We start from the raw sequence: 18,919 nt of genomic DNA, 5'->3' as shown, positions 1-18,919 counted from the left end.
TGCGACGGCGCGACTCTCAGGTACATATTGCGCGCAATGGCTAAATCCAACAACATGGTCATGCCTCAAGTGGTTATGAGTCGGGGGGTATCTCGAGAAAGAGGGGACTAGATGGGAAAGGTAGGCGGAGGACCAGCTAGACCCTCTCTTCAAGATTCTGAGCTGACCTTTGCACCTCCAAGGTAGTTCTTCAGAGTTGCCTCATCTCGGATGGGTGCAAAGTAGGCGTGAGCCATGGCCTCCTTGGCAGTGAGTCGTTCCTGATATGCCGTGTCAGCCTGCGTTCTGTTTCGCATAGAGCGAGGATGGTGGAGAGGGTAATACATACCTGGTGGTCGTAGCGGAGGAGCTTGTCCAAGAAGTCGATAGCCTCGTTGCTGACAAACCTCTGGTTCTCGGCGTTGACGAAGCTGTGCCAGGGCTTCTTGGAGAAGCGGCCCAGAATGTCGTCGTACTGGGGGTCAAGCTCGATCTCGTACTTGTCCAGGTAGTCGAAGAGATCGTCGGTACCGAGCACCTTGGCGATCTTGACGAGCTGGTCCGAGTTGCTCTGGCCGTGGAAGAAGGGCTCCTTTCTGAAGATCATGGAGGCGAACATGGCGCCCAAGCTCCACATGTCCAGGCTGTAGTCGTATTCTTGGAAGTCCACCAACAGCTCTGGTCCCTTGAAGTATCGGGACGCCACGCGCACGTTGTACTCGGTGCCGGGGTGGTAGAACTCGGCGAGACCCCAGTCGATGAGACGTAACTGCGATGGAGGTGAGCTTATTATTGCGATGCAGGGGGAGAGAGTTGGACCGGGATCCAGACTGACCTTTCGGTTCTCATGATCGATCATAACGTTATGAGGCTTGACGTCTCTGTGCATGATGCCCTTGCTGTGGCAGTAGTCGAGCGCCTTGAGCAGCTCGAAGATGTAGTAGCGGACATCGATGTCGTTGAACTTGGGGTACAAGCTTCGGAAGTCGGTGTTGTTGACGTACTCGAAGATGAGCGAGGGCGTCTTGCTCTAGATAGGAGAGAGCAGAGGTCAGCACGATATACACACATGCGCATATGATATGGCCCAAAACAAAAGCACATGCGGAGGACAGGGCATCCCCGTGGGGCCAGCGCGGTGGCTGGACCGACGAGAGATGCAGCAGCCCCCCCTTCGTCAATAACATCCAAAACATACTATGGGGTTGGCGTATACCTGGCTGTCCCGAACAACATCTAGGAGTGCCACAATGTTGGGCCCGCCGGAAAGGTTCTGCAGGATCTTGATCTCGCGCTTGATCTTCTTCTTCTTGACGGGCTTGAGGACCTTGATGACGCATTTCTGGTAGTTGACGATGTTGATGCCCTCGAAAACCTCGGAGTACTTGCCGCGGCCTGTTTTGCGGGAGGGGAGGCGGATTAGTCACGGCTCGTCGCGGGAGGAAGCAGAGACTGCCTTGCCGGCATTGTCTAGGGAGGAGGCAGACATACCGATCTTGCGCACGACCTCGTAGTTCTCCAGAACACCCCAGCCTAGTAATCAGATATCGGTCAGCATCAGGTTGAGGAGCAGGGCCAGCATAAACAGCACAGAAACATGTCCCGACGTGGGGACTCCAGAGAAAGAAGGGCTGGATGCAGCCAGGATAGGCGCGAACCCTGCCCCCCTCTCCTGAGCCGGACGGGCTCTGACAAAACGCGACAGGAGGTGCGACTGACTGATGTTGACGCTATCGTAGTCCCAATAGCTTCTGGGCATGTTCTGGTTGACCTCGGCGTAGACCCGCGACATGATGGTGGTGGGCGTCGCGGGGACGTCGACGGGCACGTGGTTGGGGATGGCTGCGGCTGGCGAAAGAGGTGAGAATAGATATACTGCTGCGGCAGGTCGATTAGATGGGCGTCGCTCGTGGGCGAGTGGAAGTCCAACGTCGGCCTCAACCGCCCGAATCCGCTGGTGATTTTTGGGCGGGACGTCGATAATAGAAATGGCCAAAGTGGGATGTTGACTGGCGATAGCGAGCGAACCCCTCGTCCAGATTGCGGGCTGTCTGTGGATTGCGGACGACGGATTGCCAGGGCGGCCGGCGGGCTGAGCCTTGAGCCTGAGCCTGAGCCTGAGCCAGAGCCAGAGCCTGAGCCTGCCAAAGCCGCCGGGCCTGTCGCTGGGCTGGGCTGGGCTGGGCTGTTTTTCGACTGGGTCCCCCGTAAAAACCGGGCGAGGTGAGGGCGCGAAATCAACATGTCTGGCCCGTGCGCTCCCCGCATTTTGGGTCGAATTTGACAAGCCCGAATGCAAGCCAGCAAAGCACCTCATCCTTTGCTGGTAAGAATGTACATACGGGATGGGGGCTTTGACAAGGCAGGCTCTGGTAGGCACGTAGCACTATTTCAAGGCTTTCATCTGGTTTATTCTCATCTTTCCCTCTTTCTTCATTTTCTATCTGGCGGCATTGGGCCGATGCTGTTGCCTGGGCTGGCGGCTGGACTGCCCGGTTCTGCAAACGAGACGCTGCTCGGCGTGCCGTTACTCATCACCAGTTGGGAAACTGCACAAACGGCACCTAGGTAAACCATGTTGGAAACATCGATCTCTGTGATCATGTAGCTTACTCATGTTCCAATCTGCATGCCTTTAGGCTGCAGGTCTTGGGGAATGTATTCTCACCGAATAGACATGTATCTAGTCTTGCGTCCATATTGTAAGACAATCGAGCCGCCTGCAAAGGGCTCAGCTCTATCACTTGTCACTTTGGAGCTCCCAACAACCAATCAAAGCCAGCCACTCGCCCAAAGTATATCGTCGACTGTTGCTCCTGTCGTGGGCGTCTCTCCTCTGAGAATGCCACGTTGGTGGTACCTACATATGCTGCGCACCCCGAGACTTTGTCCATGACGGGATCGTGCCTGCTATTCAGTCTACAAACAACTTCTCGCGGACACGGGATCATCTTGATGGCAATAGATACAACGGCGTCCCCAAAAGGGTCAGGGCTGCAGGGCAGAAATTGTCTGCCTGGGCTTTCTCTGTCCCGTTGGGATGCAAGTGCCACAGCTGCGATGGGAAGGCGGTACATGCTCTGGGACGGGTATACCCTACGTTCACGGACACGAGATAGTGGCAGTAGGTACTGTGCAATGCATTAGCGACTGATAGCAACCAAGGCAGTACAATGAGTTGGTGTCGGACGATGGTATGGTGTCAGAGAGAAGATTATTTATCTCGACATGCGCCCGGGGAACAGGCTTGATCTCCATCAGCAAGCTGACTTCAACCAAGCATGGCCCAGGCTTCCGGCTAAGGATGACGATACAAAAGGTTCTCATCATGTGAAAGGAGTTGGGGCAACTAGAATCAAGGGTGACTGACCTTACCGCTGGAATACACGTGCGAGCAAAGCCCTCCCGGCGTTCCCACAGTCCGCACCTGCGCCGACCTTGGGCAGGTCATATTTCTTTTTGCCTTGCCGCGACTTACTCAGTCATCATACGAGATCTTTCGCCTCTGCGCAGCCAGCCCGTTCCCGGTAGCATTGCCTGCCTCAAGGCCATCGTAATCGAGGCTGTCCATGCCAGCCTCCACAACATCCCAAGTTCTCTTGCGCAGGTCGGGTTTGACCGTCTTCTTGAACCACCCAGCATCGCCTTTCTGCGGCTGCTCGGAACCTGGGTGTGAAGTTTTGTTCTTGTTCTTCGACTTCTTCTTTCGTTTCTTTTTCTTGGAAGGTGGACCCGAAGCGCCTGGCTGTGGAGTGTCGGCTTCTATCTCGCCCTCTTCGCCTTCGGACAATTCAGCCTCGGGCACCTCTCCACTCTCACGGTCCGTCACCGGAGTGTTGAGGAGTTCTGCGAGATTCGAAGTTGCTTTCTCCGCACTCCTCTCTTGACTGCGACGCAATGCTTCGAGCTCGGAGTGACGGAAGATGGCGATTTGTTCATCGGTCAAGGTGCGCTTGACACCGTCAGGATAGTAGCCAAGGCCATCGTCCTCTTCCTCGTATTCCTCATAGTACCCTTCGTAGAATTCATCGTGCGCCTGTGAGGAAGACGGATTGAGGAAATCGGTCGTAAAGAGCTGGGTGGCCGAGCCTGAGAAATGCTCGGCATGGAACGCTTCTATTTCTGTCTGTTCCAGGTCAGTTCGTTGACAAGATGCTTGGTTGGACATGGAGATGCAGACCTGGGAGATCTCTGCAGCTTTGGCAGCTGCCGTAGAAGCCATGAATGAGTTGTGTTGTTGTGAAGGAAAGATGCTCGAGGCAGAACGCGACGGACGTGACTGACGTTTGAGCGCAGGTCATGCAAGGACCCCTGCAGGCATCAAAAAGTTATGGACGTGTACTGTGTTTGAAGCAAAATCGCACAGTCTACGCACAGTCCCAGGGTGGACGAATCAAGATGCTCTATACAAGAGATTCATCCATGGGGACATGAGAGCTGCACAATTCTTGCCATTTTGAACTGGAATTATAATCCAATATATGCATTTCATTATTCATCATAGCTCATAAGCATCGTAATCATCCCTTGTCCCAACGAAAGTTGTTCCGCCGTCCTAGCAAGCAGAGAAACTCCAAGTACATGCTCTGTTGTATCTATAGGTCCAAAGACAGTGGCCAGGCAGTCCAGCCGGAGATTGGAGCTGCGCGTATACTTATGATAGGGTATGAGCTGGCTCTACTATGCTGTGCTGAGGAGAGCCAGTGCGCTCTGGAACGCCTTGACGACCTCGGAAACTGCAGTACTTCACTTAGCGCAGGGTACCACACACACCTCAAGGCTCGAGACTTACGGTGTTCCTTCTTTTGCTTCAGCTTCTCTTCCGATAGGTGAACGTATCTGGTCCGAGTTTGCAGTCTGCATGGCTGTTAGCTGGGCTTCCGATAGCAAGCCTACCCATCTGTCTCACCTCTTGACCGCCCTCTCGTTGTCGTGGCTCGAGGCTGCAGAAGCCCAAACGTTGAAGTACTTTGTCCATGTGTCAGTATTGAAGAGAGGCTTTGACCGGCGAGAGATCCTCACCTTTACGAGCTGTTCGAACTCGTCCAAGAGCTCGCTCTCCTGCTGGTCCGCATCGGCAAGTGCCTTCTGGTAGCGGCTCTCAAAGTCTTCCCAGTCGAAAGGGGCAAGGCGGCCTGGCGTGCTAGGCGTCTGCTGTGCCGAAACCCCTTGGCTTCGCCGCTGCTGGGGTTCTGGTGTGTGCGTCTGATGTCTTCGCTGATCGATAGCGGCGGCTGTTCCCTCGTCGACTTCCATGTCCGGAACGTGAGTCCGCGTCTGTGACTGGGATTGTTTGATTTGGGTACCCGCAAGAGGCATGCTATCGCTCATCGAGTGGTCGTCGATGTCTTCGTCTCCGTGCGTTGGCACCTCATTAACGAACTCGTACCCCTTGATGTCCTCCTGGCTCTGGCTGGCCGACTCCCTGGTTGGCGAGCGCTGGGGCGTGGAAGACATGGCAGGCGGCTCTTTCTCGGACGAGGAGCTGCGGCGCCGTTTCTATGGAAGTATGGGCCCTGGAGTGGCCCCTCAAGACACACTGTGCACCTTCTGCTAAGCGTTTCGCCAATTGTGAGAAGTCAAAGGCATGGGTTGACGAGTGCGCCTCAGGCAATCATTCGTGTGTGACGGTGAGCCGAGTCGAGTCGGGGCTCAGGAACGGTTTTACAAGGTACCAACTCGACGGGTGTAATATATAGGTAGGTATCAATAGAACGAGCAGTTCGCAGACTGGTGTGCTACATCAGAGATGGGAAAACTCCCAGACAGATCCAGTTCTACAGAAAAAAGCACTTTGGCTTGGGCATAGCGCATACGTTGCCCTCGTCACTTTCCGAGCACGACCTAGACGCGTCGCTGCCCAAGAAGTTGAGCGGCAGGATTGCGCGCCCCAAGACCCCAGACGACCAGACTGCCAAACTGCCAGACGGCCACACTGCCAGGCCCCGAGTCCCGAGACACCCCTGCCGCGTGCAGGTGACACCTGCAGGGATTCGGCGGCGCGATAACGGCGATAAGGCGCCCAGCTCCATTGTAACTTCGTACCCACCCGACGTCACTTGAGCATCTGACGAGGCATTCCATCTCCAGGTCGCCAGCCTTCCTCAGCCCTCCTCACCCCAGACAGGACGTCGGACCACTCGAGCTCGGCGAACATGCAAACCGCTGGGCGATCCGACTTGTATAGTTCCCAACTCAAGGGCGGTTACCCTCGATAGGCAGCCCGCCGCAACCCCGAAAGCGACCGGCCGTCCGTGATCGCGCCCCATCTCGAGCACCATGGACCCCAGAACCGGCAACGCCATGTGCGACATATGCCAGCGCGGGCACCATCCGCAGAGGCTCCCGTTTCTGTGTGCGATGGACGCCCGGAATCTGCTGTACGAGAAGCGCATCGCCAACGCTCAGGTCCTCATCGAGATGGACGAGCTCGAACAGCGAGTCAATGCGCTCCTCCAGGACGGCCAGGCAGACGCAGCGACGACCTCCGCCGGCCGAGCATCGCATACATACACAGAAAACAGCCACTCGGAGGAACAAAAGGCAAAGTTGCGAACAGAGCAGATCATCTCAGCCGCCGAGAAGCTGCAGAAAGAGGTTGACGAGGCCAAGAAAGAGATCCAAGACCGCAAGGCAGCCATAGCCCGGCGCAAGACGGATCTTGCCTCTGCATCACAGGGAATAGCTGCGCGGAGAAGGAGGGAGCTGGAAGAGACCCAAAAGGCCATCTCGATGAGCAAATTTCGCTGGAACCAAGACCATGGGGCAATGGCGGCATACCGCGGTGCGTTGTGCGCCGAGGTTGCCAAGCTGTACAGGCTCCAACGCGTGAGGCGAGGCAATCCAGTTCGATTTGAATACAAGATAGGGGGACTGGAAATAGTCGACCTACATCATCTCAATAGTAAGTTGAATAGGAACAAGCGGACTGGAGAGGGTCCTAACCATCGCGAAGGCACACATCCCGAACACATCTCGGCATCTCTTGGTCATATCGCACATTTGCTATGGCTAGCATCACACTACCTGTCCATCAAGCTTCCTGCCGAGATCACACTTCCTCACAACGACTATCCCAAGCCGACCATATTTTCCCTAGCGTCGTCCTACCAACATGGACAGGTCAGCTTTCCAGGCGCGTCCCCATTACCGGTCGATCCCTTGGACCGTCAGTACGGCCATGTGCCTCACCCAAGGCCGCTATTCTTGGACAAACCACTCGCCTCGTTTTCGAAGGACGAATCAAATAACTACACTGCCTTCCTCGAAGGTGTGTGTCTTCTCGCCTACAACATCGTGTGGCTCTGCCGCACCCAGGGTGTCCCCGTCGGCAACAACGACAACAGCTTCGAGGACTTTACCTATATTGGACGAAATTTGTACAACCTCCTGATCGGCTCGTCTGTAAATCGCGGCCAGCCTCCCCAGGCAATGCTCGACGCGAATGGAAGTCCGGCCCGCAACGGGGCCTTAGGCGGCAATGGCGAGGGCAATGACCTCGCCAAGGCAACCCCCCAGATGGGCGCCTGGTCGCATGGCACGGCGCACACCTCGCTGAGCAGCACGGCCGGCAACGAGTTCACGCGCTCCTTCAAGCTGCCCAACCCGATAAAACTGGCTGACAAGCTGAAGTCGCGGTTGGCGAACGATGCCCCCGTGCCGGAGTGGGAGCTGATTGAGGGTGGTGACTTTGGTCCCAACGATCTCGACGACGGCGTCTTTGTCGGGGGGTCGCCCCAGTCCAAGGGGAGGGCCCCCAGGTACGGGTTGGAGAGCTACATGAGCGTCAACACGATCAGGAGCCACGCCTCGTCCGACACCAGGATCTCGGGCGCGACTGCAAATACGGCCGGGACGAGGGATAAGGAGAGGAGCTCGAATGGCTGGACCAAGATCAAGCCTAGATGATCTTTGGATACAGCTCAGCCAGGTTGGATGGAGGCATGGCAGTTGTATTGCAGCCGCATGACTCTCATTGGGTATATCATAATGTGGCATGCTGGACCACTACTTGGCTTAACGGCCCTCCTGCTGCTCGTATGGCCTCATGCGTAAAGCACTCTCCCGATTGCATCTGCAGAAAGACAGTGGCTCACTCACAAGCCCCAAGATATAATCATGCTCATGTAAGACTAGATCGAGCGGGCCTTGTGTTGCATCAATCGAAGAACGCAACCGGCCCCATTTGTGGACCATGCATGGAGTGGCCCTCTTCACCGTGTGATTTGTACTGCATGTCTCAGCCAAAGGATAGTCGGAAATTCCAAGGCTGTGTATAGCATTGCAGTGCTGTGATCACTATAACGCTTGCCGCCAGTCTGTAGGCCTTTCCCTGTATGAGGACCTGCACTTTCGAGAAGAGAAAAGGTCAAGTTTGGTGACATCAAGGCAAGAAATCTATGTATATAGTTGTCTTATGACTTGCCAGTGAGATCTGGCCGGCGGGATAGCCGCGCATGTAAGACACCGTTTTAACCCCAGTGACGACTGTCTGCATGAGATCTTTGATCACAATTGACAATACCAAAGTAAAGAAATTGTCATTATGTCATCTTTCGTGGTTTTTGTCGACTGATCTGCAAAGTCCTAGCTTATGGATTATCCAGACGCAAGTTACTCCATATAAGGCTGCGGCCTTCTCATCAGTCCCACTCTGCGCAATTCCCGTATACGATGTAAGACCTAGTTAGTGGCAGGACATGCACGGTGCTGGCGAAGTCTCGGAGGTCTGGGGCACGTCAGTCAAGTGACGGTTAAGTCAATCACAACAAGACTGCTGCGGAACCCGTGAATAGCTTCACAAATATACGGCATGAAGACGTCGAGAGCAACCACGGCTGGATTTCCATGGCTCAGACCCAGTACAATGCCATAGTAATACGTAGTCCAACCCCAAGACCCAACGGCTGCAGAGCGCGCATTTCGTTGCATGGTTGCAGGGCTGGCCCCTGCATGGCGGGCGGCAGGGACCTGGTCGGCGTCTGCGACGCGATCGACGGCAGCCAACACACTGCGAGTTCCATTGGCCCTGAGAAGGCGAGGTTGTCGACGCCGAGCAGACCTGAAACCACAGAAGCAGAGATCAGGCCAAACCGACCTCGAGCTGGATGGAACCGCGGCGCTGGTTTGGCGACAGGCATCGAGTCGTACGGTCTGCGTTGCACGAGCTCGACATTCGACAGACAGAGCCCGACCCCCAGGTGAGAGTGGGCTCTCCAGGCTCTCTCTCCCCTTTCGGTCTCCACACTACCATGGTAGACTGAGAAAAGCCAAAATGCTAAGTTTGGATGCACTGCCTCTGGTAGCTGACGACCGAGGCCGACGATTGGCCCGCGAGGCTCCCCCAGGGTTTTGCCAGACGGGCCAGGCAGGCCAGGGTCCTCGCCGTCTGCTGGAGGAAACTGGCCGCCAAGACGCTAAACAAGGGGGCAAGGCTCGCTGATCTCACCCTAAGGGGCCCCTAACTTGCTACAAAGCCCCCGAATCCCAGACCCGACCGGCCTCAGCTCGTTGAAACGAACGGTCTGGCGGGCATCCCTGGCGTCCATATGCTGGGCTAGTAGGTACTCCGTAGGGGCATAGGTCCTGTAGGTCCTGTAGGTCGTGTACGAAAGTGATTACCCAGGCTCCAGTTCCCATCGTCCAACTCTCACACTCTGCTCCTGCTTTCCTGTTACCTATTCGCCTCACACACCACACGAGCGGAAGAAAGCGAGTTCTTTCTTTGTCCTTCCCTCAATCTTCATCCCGAGTATCGTCGCCCCAGTAGCAACCGGCCGCGGCAGAGCCGACCAACCCAGCGTCGTCGATAATCACCGACCGGACGGACAGCGCCAGTCCAGCGATCTCCTACCAACCAGCGCCGGAACCAGAAATCGCCTGCGCGCGCGCCTCGGCGGCCACCAGCAAAGATGAGCGTGAGTGTTTCACCCCCGTCCCCGACTGTTTCAACAAAGCACCTATGTCATTCTCGCCTGCAATTTCGAGCTTTGGCTTGGGGCTTTGACTTCTGCTTTCTTGTCCAAACTCTAATCTTATGATTTTCTTTTTATCCTGTTACTCAATTGTATATCGTTGAACGCTGACAAGATGGCACAGTACGGGTATGTTACCCCTGACCCAGGACGGCAACCACCAAACTGCCGACGCAACCCAAGCGCTCACTTGCTTGCTTGCTTGATTGATTGATTGATCGACTGACATCCGATTGACTTATAGATACGGCGGGCGACCGAATCCCTTTGATGACCGAGGAGGCAACAACAACGGCGGTGGTTTTGGTGGCGGGTTACCCTCGGGCCCAAGAGCCGGCGGCGCTCGTAACAATGCATACGGCGGCGGTGGTGGTGGAGGAGGAGGAGGAGGAAACCAGTATGGTGCGAACCCTTTTAATGATCCCAGTGAATATGGATGTGCGTATCAAAGTGCCTGGATTGCGGCCCGTCCCGTCAGAAGCTTACAATTGGGACAGCAAACAACGTCGAGATGTCGTCGTTTTCGCAGAACGCCAACCCCAACGCCATTCTGAACGAGTGTGCCGACATTGGCCGCGGCATCGATACGATAGACCAGAACCTGAACCAGATGAGGATGCTGCAGGACCGCTCGCTCAACGACGCCGACAGCTCGGCCGGCAGCAACACCAACCGCCAGCTGGACGGCCTCAGCAGCGACACCATGTCGCACTACCGCACCCTCGTGGACCGCGTGCGCATGCTCAAGAGCAACCCCGAGAGCGGCACGCCCAAGAACAAGGCCCAGGTCGACCGCATCGACCGCCGCCTGAAGGACGCCATCCGGGAGTACCAGAGAGTCGAGGCCGACTTCCGCAAGAAGAACCAGGACCAGATGGCCCGGCAGTACAGGATAGTGAGGCCCGAGGCCGACGAGAACGAGGTGCGAGCCGCTGTCGACGACCCGAGTGGCGGCCAGATCTTCCAGCAGGCCCTGATGCAGAGCAACCGACGCGGCCAGGCCCAGTCGGTGCTGAGCGCCGTGCAGGACCGCCACGCGCAGCTGCAGAAGATCGAGCAGCAGCTCATCGAGCTGGCCCAGCTGTTCCAGGACATGGACACGCTCGTCGTCCAGCAGGAGGAGCTGGTCACGGACATCACGCAGAAGGCCGAGGAGACGGTCGACAACTTCGACAAGGGCAACGTCGAGATGAACACAGCCATCACCACGGCCCGGAAGACCCGCAAGAAGAAGTGGATGTGCCTGGGTATCTGCGGTAAGTACACGACCGGCACGCTGCACACGCCGAGACCGTTGCTAATTTCTCTGTGTCACAGTGGCCATCATCATCGTCATCGCCATCATTGTCGTGGTGTACATCTTCGTCACGGGCAAGAACAAGCCGGCCCAAAACGCCAAGCGCTTCATCGAGGACGCCCAGGGCCTGGTCACGCGCGCCGTCGGCAACACGGTGCAGATGGCCGAGAAGCGCGACATCAAGCTCTTCCGCGGCCAGACGGCTCGCCCGCACGCCCGCTCTTGGCTCGAGCACGCCGGAAAGCGCTGGGTCACCAAGAACGACCCGCCGTCGGACATGATGTCGTAAGATGTCATATAGCTATATTATATATACAGAAATCCCTCCGCGTCTCGCTTCGCGCTATACCATTGCAGCGTCATGCCGAACCGCGGAGTGTAGGCGACTGGGCATGGGGAGATTTGAGCCGTTCCTTGGACAGACCCTGATTGCGGACTCGACGTCGAACGCGAGAACCGGCAATAGGGAATGAGGGCTGGCTGACTGGAGAACACACCTCGTTTTCCTTGAGTCTTGGTGGTGGAGGAGGAAACATGTTGGCTACCCGACGCGTTGGGTGGAAAGCGTCTCTTGTGTATCACATCTCTCGTATGTCATTTTTTGGTGATGGATGCCCCCTTGTTTGGTTTTTGGCAGGAAGGAAGCTTCGAAGGAACCTCGTTGCATTTTCCGGCGTTCGTGAGTCTAGGTTGCCCGTTTGTCTATATACAAGTCTTTATTTATTTGCTCGAGCACCCATACACAATGGTTTATATTTCTGTCCTTGCTGCGCGTGTCTGCTATTGCTATTGAGCGGTGGGTATGTATTTGCGTGTCTGATTCGAGCCAGGACCGATAATTCAACAACACCATATCTCGTCCTAGTAGCCATTTGTGTGAGATTGTGTCATTACAATGTTATGGCTACTATTGACTTCTTCAAAGTCTTGAGCAAGTGGGGTTAGAAGTTATATGGATTAACGTTATTTTAAAAAGTATAGAGTTCGGACTACCTGAAAAGTACGCCCAATGCCACACTGTCCCAAATGCTTGATGAAGCGTCTATTCCTGATAGTACGTTCTGGACCCGCAGCCTGCTGCTGCATGATACCCAACACGAGCCTGGTCGCCTGGCTCTCGAGTCCCTCCGGACGATAACCTGTACTCCGTCCTGTAGCATCGAGTACGATTTCTGTCATCTTCCAATCTGTTGTTGATGCGCCCCAGCTTGCTTCTTCCCGAATGGTAATCAGCCTACCGCGGGTGCCGTATCTCGTCATCCCGCCTTCCCCTCGGACTTCAGTCTCATCCACTGCCCCATCAAACCCCAAACTCTCCCCCGGCCCCTTTCCCGCCTCAAGGCCGGGCAGGATCCGCAAACGGGTTGGAGTTCCCCGTGCGCTGCGCCGCGACCGGCGGCGGCGGCGGGCCGGGCGGCGGGGCGTAGTCGCCGGCCTGGGCGGGGTCGAGCTTGGAACCGCCCTGGGGCGGGGCGCCGGGCGGCGGCACGTCGTACATGGGCGGGCGGTTGGGGTCGTAGACGGGCGGGGGCATGGGCTGCATGCCGTAGTAGCCGCCCTGGGGCGGGCCCCCGGCCGCGTAGCTGGTGTACGTCGGGTTCTGCGGGTAGGCGTAGGCCGGGTCGACGCGGGCCAGCTGGGCGCGCGGCACCAGGCACCGGTGGTAGCGCAGCGGCGCCAGCCCCTTGCGCATGCGGCGCCGCGCGTGCAGGTAGCCGCCGATCAGGTACAGGAGGAACAGGGCGATCAGGCCGAAGAAGATGGACCACTTGATGATGACGCCCTCCTGGTGGGGTGGGGGGTGAGGTTAGCTGTGTGTCTTATGCATCGAGGCTTGATGTAATGTCGGCGGGGCAGAGTAAGGCAGGGCAGGTCAAGGCAAGGCAAGGTGATGTCAGGCACGTGGGTAGGTAGGGAGGTAGATAGGTAGGTAGATGAATAGCTAATTGCTGCGTGGTGTCTCTGGGTTGGGTTGAGATGGATGGATGGATGGATGAATCGTGGCAGACGTACCTTTGTCCACCAGAACGGCACCTCTCTGCCGTTCTCATTCACGAAGCCGTCCCCCGACAAGTCGCCGTCGTCCGCACGCGGCGTGAGCATCGAGTTCATCGTGGTGCCGATGCGGGCTTTCGCCATTGCGAAGGCCATGACTGATTCGGTAACTTTGGGATCTCCTCCTCTCGGCGTAGGAGAAAATGGATCTTGTTCCTGCTGTCTCTCTCGTGCCGTCTCGCTTGCTTGCTCGCGGGAAAGCCTGCTGTCTTGGTTGTTTGCCTCGAAGCCCGGGGTGGATTATATGATGTAGTCGTAATAGTCGTGGGAGCAGTACAAACCACCTGGGCAGGTGTCCGTGGATGGGAATATCGCCAAGCGTGAGAAGCGAAACGAACAGAGAGAAAACACCAAACTCAAAAGAGAGCGGAGGGGAGTTGATAGCCGGTCTTCTCCTCAGTGTGCCAGACCAACGAAATGCCAGATTCTGTTGCCAAACACACGCGCAGAGAGATAAACACTGGACAATGGAGAAGAGGTGACGGGGTTGCGAGAGGAGAGTTGAGCGGGAAGGGGAGTTTGAGAAACGCCAAGAGGATTTTCTACCACAATCTTTTTGTCGCCTGCGTCCTTGCTCGAGCTGGGAAGATCTGATCTGCCCTGCTCCCTCTTTGTCGTTGTCTTGCCGTGCAGTCCCAGTCCAAGGGGGGCAGGCGGCCAAGGCAGGGAAGTGTGAAGTGACGTTGGGCGGGTGTGGCGTTGCGGGTTTGGCTGAGTGTGTCTGCGGCAGACGTGTTACAAAGGCCGTGTTTCAAATAATACTCTGCTCGGCTCATCGGCTTCGAGGGGGGGCGCAGCGCTGGGGACGGACAGCCAGAGGACGTGGGTGGGGATGTGTTGACGTTGCACTGGGGGGGCCAGCCAAGTTGCGCGGACCCCGTTGTAACTCTATATCAATTACTCGCTATTGGCCTGGCACTTTTCTTTTCCATGGTAGCATACATAGTTGGTAGAGCGACGCGTGTACCCGTCCGACTTGCTTTGTGGTTGCCATGAACCATATGATAATCCTTTCGCCCTGCTAGCGGCCTTTGCGATATTCATGGGCCTACTACATACGTACACAGTCGCTGGTAAACACTGTGATAACAATGTGACTCGGGCGGCAGTGTCAACCAGAAACGGCCACTTCATGGTCGCAATCCCGAAGAAGCAACCCGAGCGGCTTCCGGATCGGGGTCGTCTGAAAGACTCTTGGGGGCGGCCTCCGTGGCGCCACTGGACTGCGTCTCTGTACGCATGGGGCGGAGCCCGGCCCAAAGACGACGATATGCCCCGGCCGGCTTCTCTGCTTTCCCGTGAGATGGCCGATTTCGAAAGTTGAGACGAAACCACCGGCGCCTTGTTGAGTGCCAATCAGATGCGTCGTCCGAAAGACGGGTAGGCAGGCGCGATTGCCCATGCGAAGTGAATCCTTCGATCCTTTCGAGGTCGTCTATAGTGGCGTATACCGCTTTGCTAGTCGTGTGCCAAGCAATCCACATACAGTCGCTCCCAAACTTACTCTGGAGCTATGCTAAACGTTGGCTCTGATTGGCTAGAAACCCTACGTTAACTGCCTTCATACTGCAGGCCATGTTGGAAACTCCAAGACGGAATGGCTCGCGCCAGCAATATCAACATGGTCGGCGCTGAGTAGACATTCATACAAATGGTGGTTCCTCAATCATAGAAACAATATACGAAGTGATGCGTCCAGTTGACTGCTTATCAGCATGCATCGAGGGCATGCACCTTCTTCTGCTTCAACCACTAGTGCCATGACCCGTCTATGTGACCAAGTTTCCTTGATAATGATACATCCTCCTAGCCTCATATCCTCCATGGTCGGGTCCTTTCCTATCTCGAACCTCACCCTTGTTAATCTGCTACCATTCTCAGATCTTCAGCTTCTCCTCGAGGTACTTTCTGGCAGCCTCAACGCCGTCATCAATCTTGTCGGCGTTGGTACCCTGGCCCTGTCGCGTGGGCTCCTTGCCACCCGACTTACCACCAACAACCTGGGACACGGCAGCAGACCAAGTCTCTGCGGTGACGCCCTTGGAAGACAGATCCTAGAGAAAGTGTTAGTCTGAATTTCGTCCTTTGGCTGTACATTACTATGGGGTTCAACTTACCGTGCCCACGTAGACGCCGTGGATGACGGCGCCCTCCTTCGGGCTTCCACCGAAGAGGTAGACAGACTTGGTCTTGTCCTTGGTCTGGTAGTGCTTGAGGACATCAGAAACAGCCTTGGCGTTGGCAGAGATGGGGAGGTGCCCGATGAAGTGGGTGGCCTCCTTGTTCTCGTCCTTGGCAAAGTGGCTGTTGACAGCGTCCAGAGCCGTCTTGCTCTCTGCCTTTTGGCGCTTCTTCTGCTCCTCAACCACGCTCTTGCTGACCTTGGCAAACCGTGTCCTCAGCTCCTCCTTGCTGACGGCAGACACGACTAGCCCGTTGAGTTCGGCCTGGGTCTGCTTGACCTTGTCCTCCTTCTCGGGGCCGAAGGGAAGGGCCTCGATCTCGTCGATCCGCTTGCCAAACTCAGCGGCCTCTCGTTGCACGGCGTGGGCGGCATCGCCGGTGTAAGCCACCAGGCGACGAGTACCCTTGGCGATGCCGCTCTCCTCGACAATGACCAAGTCCTTGATGATGCCTGTCTGGTCGACGTGCGTGCCACCACAGAACTCGACGCTGACCTTGCGCCACTCTGGGTTCTCGGGGTTCTCGAGGAGCATGTCCACGTCAATGCCGACGGACACGACGCGGACTGGGTTGGGGTAGGTCTCGCCAAAGACGGCGCGGACACCGTTGATCTTCTTGGCGGTGTCCAGCTCGACATCCTTGGAGTAGATCTTGCAATTTTGCCTGATGTATGCGTTCGACAAATCTTCAATCTTCTTGATCTCAGGGACGGTCACCAGGGACTTGTGCGAGAAGTCAAAGCGCAGCTTGTCCTGGTCCACCAGGGAGCCCTTCTGGTTAACCTCCTCACCCAAGACTTCCCTCAAGGAGTGGTTGAGGATATGGGTACCTGTGTGGTTATTCCGGATGGGCTGTCTGCGGAGCTCATCGTATTCGGAGATGACCTCGTCGCCAGCCTTGAGCTCGCCATACTCGAGGTATCCGTTGTGGACGATATAACCACCGTATTGCTGCACGTCGAGTACCTTGAACTCTGCCACACCATCAATGATTATCCGACCAGTGTCGGCAACTTGGCCACCCTGCTCGGCATAAAAGTTGGTTTGGTCAAGAAGTAGTCCCAGCGGAGTGTTGGCAGGGATATCTTTCGTGGACTTGGCAAACTCTGTGCCAGTAAAGATCAGCTGAACCTTGGCTTTGATGTCTCCCTTTCGGAACTTGGCCTCATCATCAGCGGTAGGAACCTGGAGCTTGTCCTTGAGCTCGGCAATCTGGTGCACGTTCAGCTTGGAGAAGGTCTGAATCGTATCCTTGACGGACTTGCTGGCCTCGCGGGCCTTTTCCCTGGCGACAGCAACCTCGGCCTCGTCAATGTCCAGACCGCGCTCCTCGGCCATGAGCTTCGTCAAGTCCTCGGGGAAACCAAAAGTGTCGTAGAGTCTCCACACATCTGCACCCGACAGCTTCTTCTTGTCGCTGGTGGCAGCCTGGGCAGCATACTTCTCGAACTGCTTCTCACCACGGTCCAGTGTCCGGGCAAAGGCCTCCTCTTCCTCGTCGAGAATCTCCTTGACATCCTGCTGCTTCTTGACAATCTCGGGGAACTGCTCACCCATCTGCTCCACCAGAGCAGGCAGGATCGAGGAGAAGAAGGAGCCAATCTCGGCGCCAAAGTATTTGCGAGCATACCGCACGCCTCGTCGCAGAACTCTCCGCACAACGTATCCTCTGCCATCGTTGTTTGGCACGGCACCATCCGAGATAGAAAAGGTCAGCAACCTGATGTGGTCGGCAACGACACGGTAGGCAGTGTCGATGCCGTCGGCGTCGTCCTTTCCATACTTGTCGGTGTAGTCCCGCGCGCCGGTGACCTTTTGAATCTGGGCGAATAGGGGCTCGAAAATGTCGGTGGCGTAGTTGGAGGTCTTGTCTTGGAGAGCAGACACCAAGCGCTCGAAACCCATTCCGGTATCGATGTGCTTGGCGGGCAGAGACTTGAGCGACTTGTCTTTTTGCCTGTCGTACTGCATGAAAACGTTGTTCCAGACCTCAACAACCAGAGGGTCGTCCTGGTTGACCAAGTGGGCGGCGTTGCGGCCGCCTACCTTGTCGTAGTGAATCTCACTGCAGGGACCGCAGGGGCCCTGGTCACCCATCTCCCAGAAGTTGTCCTTCATGTTGCCGGGCAGGATGTGGTCCTCGGGCACACCGACCGACTTCCACAGCTCCTTGGCCTCGAGGTCGGGCTCGAGGTTCATGTCGGGGTTGCCCTCGAAGTAGGTGACGTACAGCCGGGAGGGGTCCAGGCCGTAGACCTTTGTGAGGAGCTCCCACGACCACTCGATGGCCTCCTTCTTGAAGTAGTCGCCGAAGGACCAGTTGCCCAACATCTCGAAGAAGGTGTGGTGGTAGCTGTCCTTGCCGACATCGTCGAGGTCGTTGTGCTTTCCGCCGGCGCGGATGCACTTTTGCGAGTCGACGGCGCGCTTGAGCTTGGACAGGTCGTCGGCGCTCGACACGGTGCCCAGGAAGATGGGCTTGAACTGGTTCATGCCGGCATTGGTGAAGAGCAAGGTGGGGTCATTGTGAGGGACGACGGAGGAGGACGGGACTGGGAGCGGCGACACGTGTTAGCAGCAGGAAGAAATAAGTCGTCCATAGCCTCCTCGGTCTTCTCCTCGTGACACAGTGCAGTGCAGTGCATTGCTGCCGCGTGGGAGCGAGGGAGGGGCAGACGAAAACAGGCAAGAAAAAAAATATGCATGTGCTAATGCGTACCGATGGTGTGGCCCTTCTTCTCGAAGAAGTCAAAGAAGGTGTTGCGGACGCCAACACCAGTCCACTTGGCCGGCTCCATGGCTGCAGTGGTGGTGCTGAACGGTCTCGAGGGGGCGTGAAGAATGGGCGTGGCGGTCCTGGGTAGGGCCCTTTGTGTTGTCGTCCTGGTCGTCGTAGAGACAGCGGCAGGGCGGCGGGATGGAATTCTGGTCGTCGTGGTGGAGTAGTGGCAGCAAAATGCCAATGGCTTCAGGCGCAGACTGCTGCTAATAGTCGAGGAGGCGGCGGGCGCGGTGGCGGGGGTGGTGCTGGTGGGATGGGCGGTATGGAGGGGTAGCTGCTGCGCGGCGTCAGGGTGCGGGCGCGGGCGCAGGTGCTGGTGCTGGTCCTGCTGGTGCCAGGTGCTAGTGCTGGCCGCCGGAATGGGTCGTCGTCGTGGTGCTGCTGCTGCAGGAGTGGGCGTGGGCGTGGGCGTGGGTGTGGGCGATGGGGATGGCCCGGATTTACAGTAGAAACTTCTACAAGAGTGACTCAGGGCCCCTATAAACGACGGGTCCCATCGCTTCCGCTGCCGCAGCCGCAGCATCGGGACCTATCTCATTCGGTCGAGCCCAGCCCTCAGTCTCAATCTCAGTGCGACGGATTGCGCCCGGCCCCAAGAGATAAGAAACGCCTTGAGACGGTGAGCGCGCTCTCTGGTTGCAGACTCGCG

The 18,919-nt window shown here is 56.7% G+C and overlaps 8 protein-coding genes across 8 annotated transcripts; 3 read left to right on the top strand and 5 right to left on the bottom strand.

Annotated features, from left to right (window-relative positions):
• Positions 1–149: 149 nt before the first annotated feature.
• Positions 150–2,296, bottom strand: JN550_009985 (uncharacterized protein; the record flags this gene model as incomplete). Its single annotated transcript, XM_049308189.1, has 6 exons — positions 150–260; positions 329–748; positions 815–1,009; positions 1,178–1,374; positions 1,471–1,512; positions 1,699–2,296. The coding sequence occupies 6 exons, from the start codon at positions 2,294–2,296 to the stop codon at positions 150–152; spliced, it is 1,563 nt and encodes a 520-aa protein (XP_049168103.1).
• Positions 2,297–3,457: 1,161 nt separating this feature from the next.
• On the bottom strand, positions 3,458–4,201 carry JN550_009984 (uncharacterized protein; the record flags this gene model as incomplete). The annotated part of the gene is made up of 1 exon (XM_049308188.1): positions 3,458–4,201. One exon carries the CDS (start codon positions 4,199–4,201, stop codon positions 3,458–3,460), a length of 744 nt encoding a protein of 247 aa, XP_049168102.1.
• Positions 4,202–4,659: 458 nt separating this feature from the next.
• On the bottom strand, positions 4,660–5,436 carry JN550_009983 (uncharacterized protein; the record flags this gene model as incomplete). Its single annotated transcript, XM_049308187.1, has 4 exons — positions 4,660–4,715; positions 4,772–4,836; positions 4,889–4,947; positions 5,002–5,436. The coding sequence occupies 4 exons, from the start codon at positions 5,434–5,436 to the stop codon at positions 4,660–4,662; spliced, it is 615 nt and encodes a 204-aa protein (XP_049168101.1).
• Positions 5,437–6,258: 822 nt separating this feature from the next.
• JN550_009982 (uncharacterized protein) lies at positions 6,259–7,887 on the top strand (the record flags this gene model as incomplete). The annotated part of the gene is made up of 1 exon (XM_049308186.1): positions 6,259–7,887. The coding sequence occupies one exon, from the start codon at positions 6,259–6,261 to the stop codon at positions 7,885–7,887; it is 1,629 nt and encodes a 542-aa protein (XP_049168100.1).
• Positions 7,888–8,678: 791 nt separating this feature from the next.
• Positions 8,679–9,421, top strand: JN550_009981 (uncharacterized protein; the record flags this gene model as incomplete). The annotated part of the gene is made up of 3 exons (XM_049308185.1): positions 8,679–8,716; positions 8,775–9,179; positions 9,238–9,421. 3 exons carry the CDS (start codon positions 8,679–8,681, stop codon positions 9,419–9,421), a joined length of 627 nt encoding a protein of 208 aa, XP_049168099.1.
• A 647-nt stretch (positions 9,422–10,068) lies between these two features.
• Positions 10,069–11,539, top strand: JN550_009980 (uncharacterized protein; the record flags this gene model as incomplete). The annotated part of the gene is made up of 4 exons (XM_049308184.1): positions 10,069–10,082; positions 10,198–10,391; positions 10,451–11,209; positions 11,271–11,539. 4 exons carry the CDS (start codon positions 10,069–10,071, stop codon positions 11,537–11,539), a joined length of 1,236 nt encoding a protein of 411 aa, XP_049168098.1.
• Positions 11,540–12,586: 1,047 nt separating this feature from the next.
• Positions 12,587–13,389, bottom strand: JN550_009979 (uncharacterized protein; the record flags this gene model as incomplete). Its single annotated transcript, XM_049308183.1, has 2 exons — positions 12,587–13,036; positions 13,264–13,389. The coding sequence occupies 2 exons, from the start codon at positions 13,387–13,389 to the stop codon at positions 12,587–12,589; spliced, it is 576 nt and encodes a 191-aa protein (XP_049168097.1).
• Positions 13,390–15,182: 1,793 nt separating this feature from the next.
• Positions 15,183–18,793, bottom strand: JN550_009978 (uncharacterized protein; the record flags this gene model as incomplete). The annotated part of the gene is made up of 4 exons (XM_049308182.1): positions 15,183–15,359; positions 15,423–18,040; positions 18,208–18,654; positions 18,715–18,793. 4 exons carry the CDS (start codon positions 18,791–18,793, stop codon positions 15,183–15,185), a joined length of 3,321 nt encoding a protein of 1,106 aa, XP_049168096.1.
• Positions 18,794–18,919: the final 126 nt, after the last annotated feature.

Source organism: Neoarthrinium moseri (genome assembly GCF_022829205.1).
Source record: "Neoarthrinium moseri strain CBS 164.80 chromosome Unknown scaffold48_Wmoseri_CBS_16480, whole genome shotgun sequence".
In the NCBI taxonomy this organism is placed as follows: Eukaryota; Fungi; Ascomycota; class Sordariomycetes; order Amphisphaeriales; family Apiosporaceae; genus Neoarthrinium; species Neoarthrinium moseri.
Note: the sequence above shows the minus strand (reverse complement) of the source record. Positions and strands in the feature narration are given on the sequence as shown.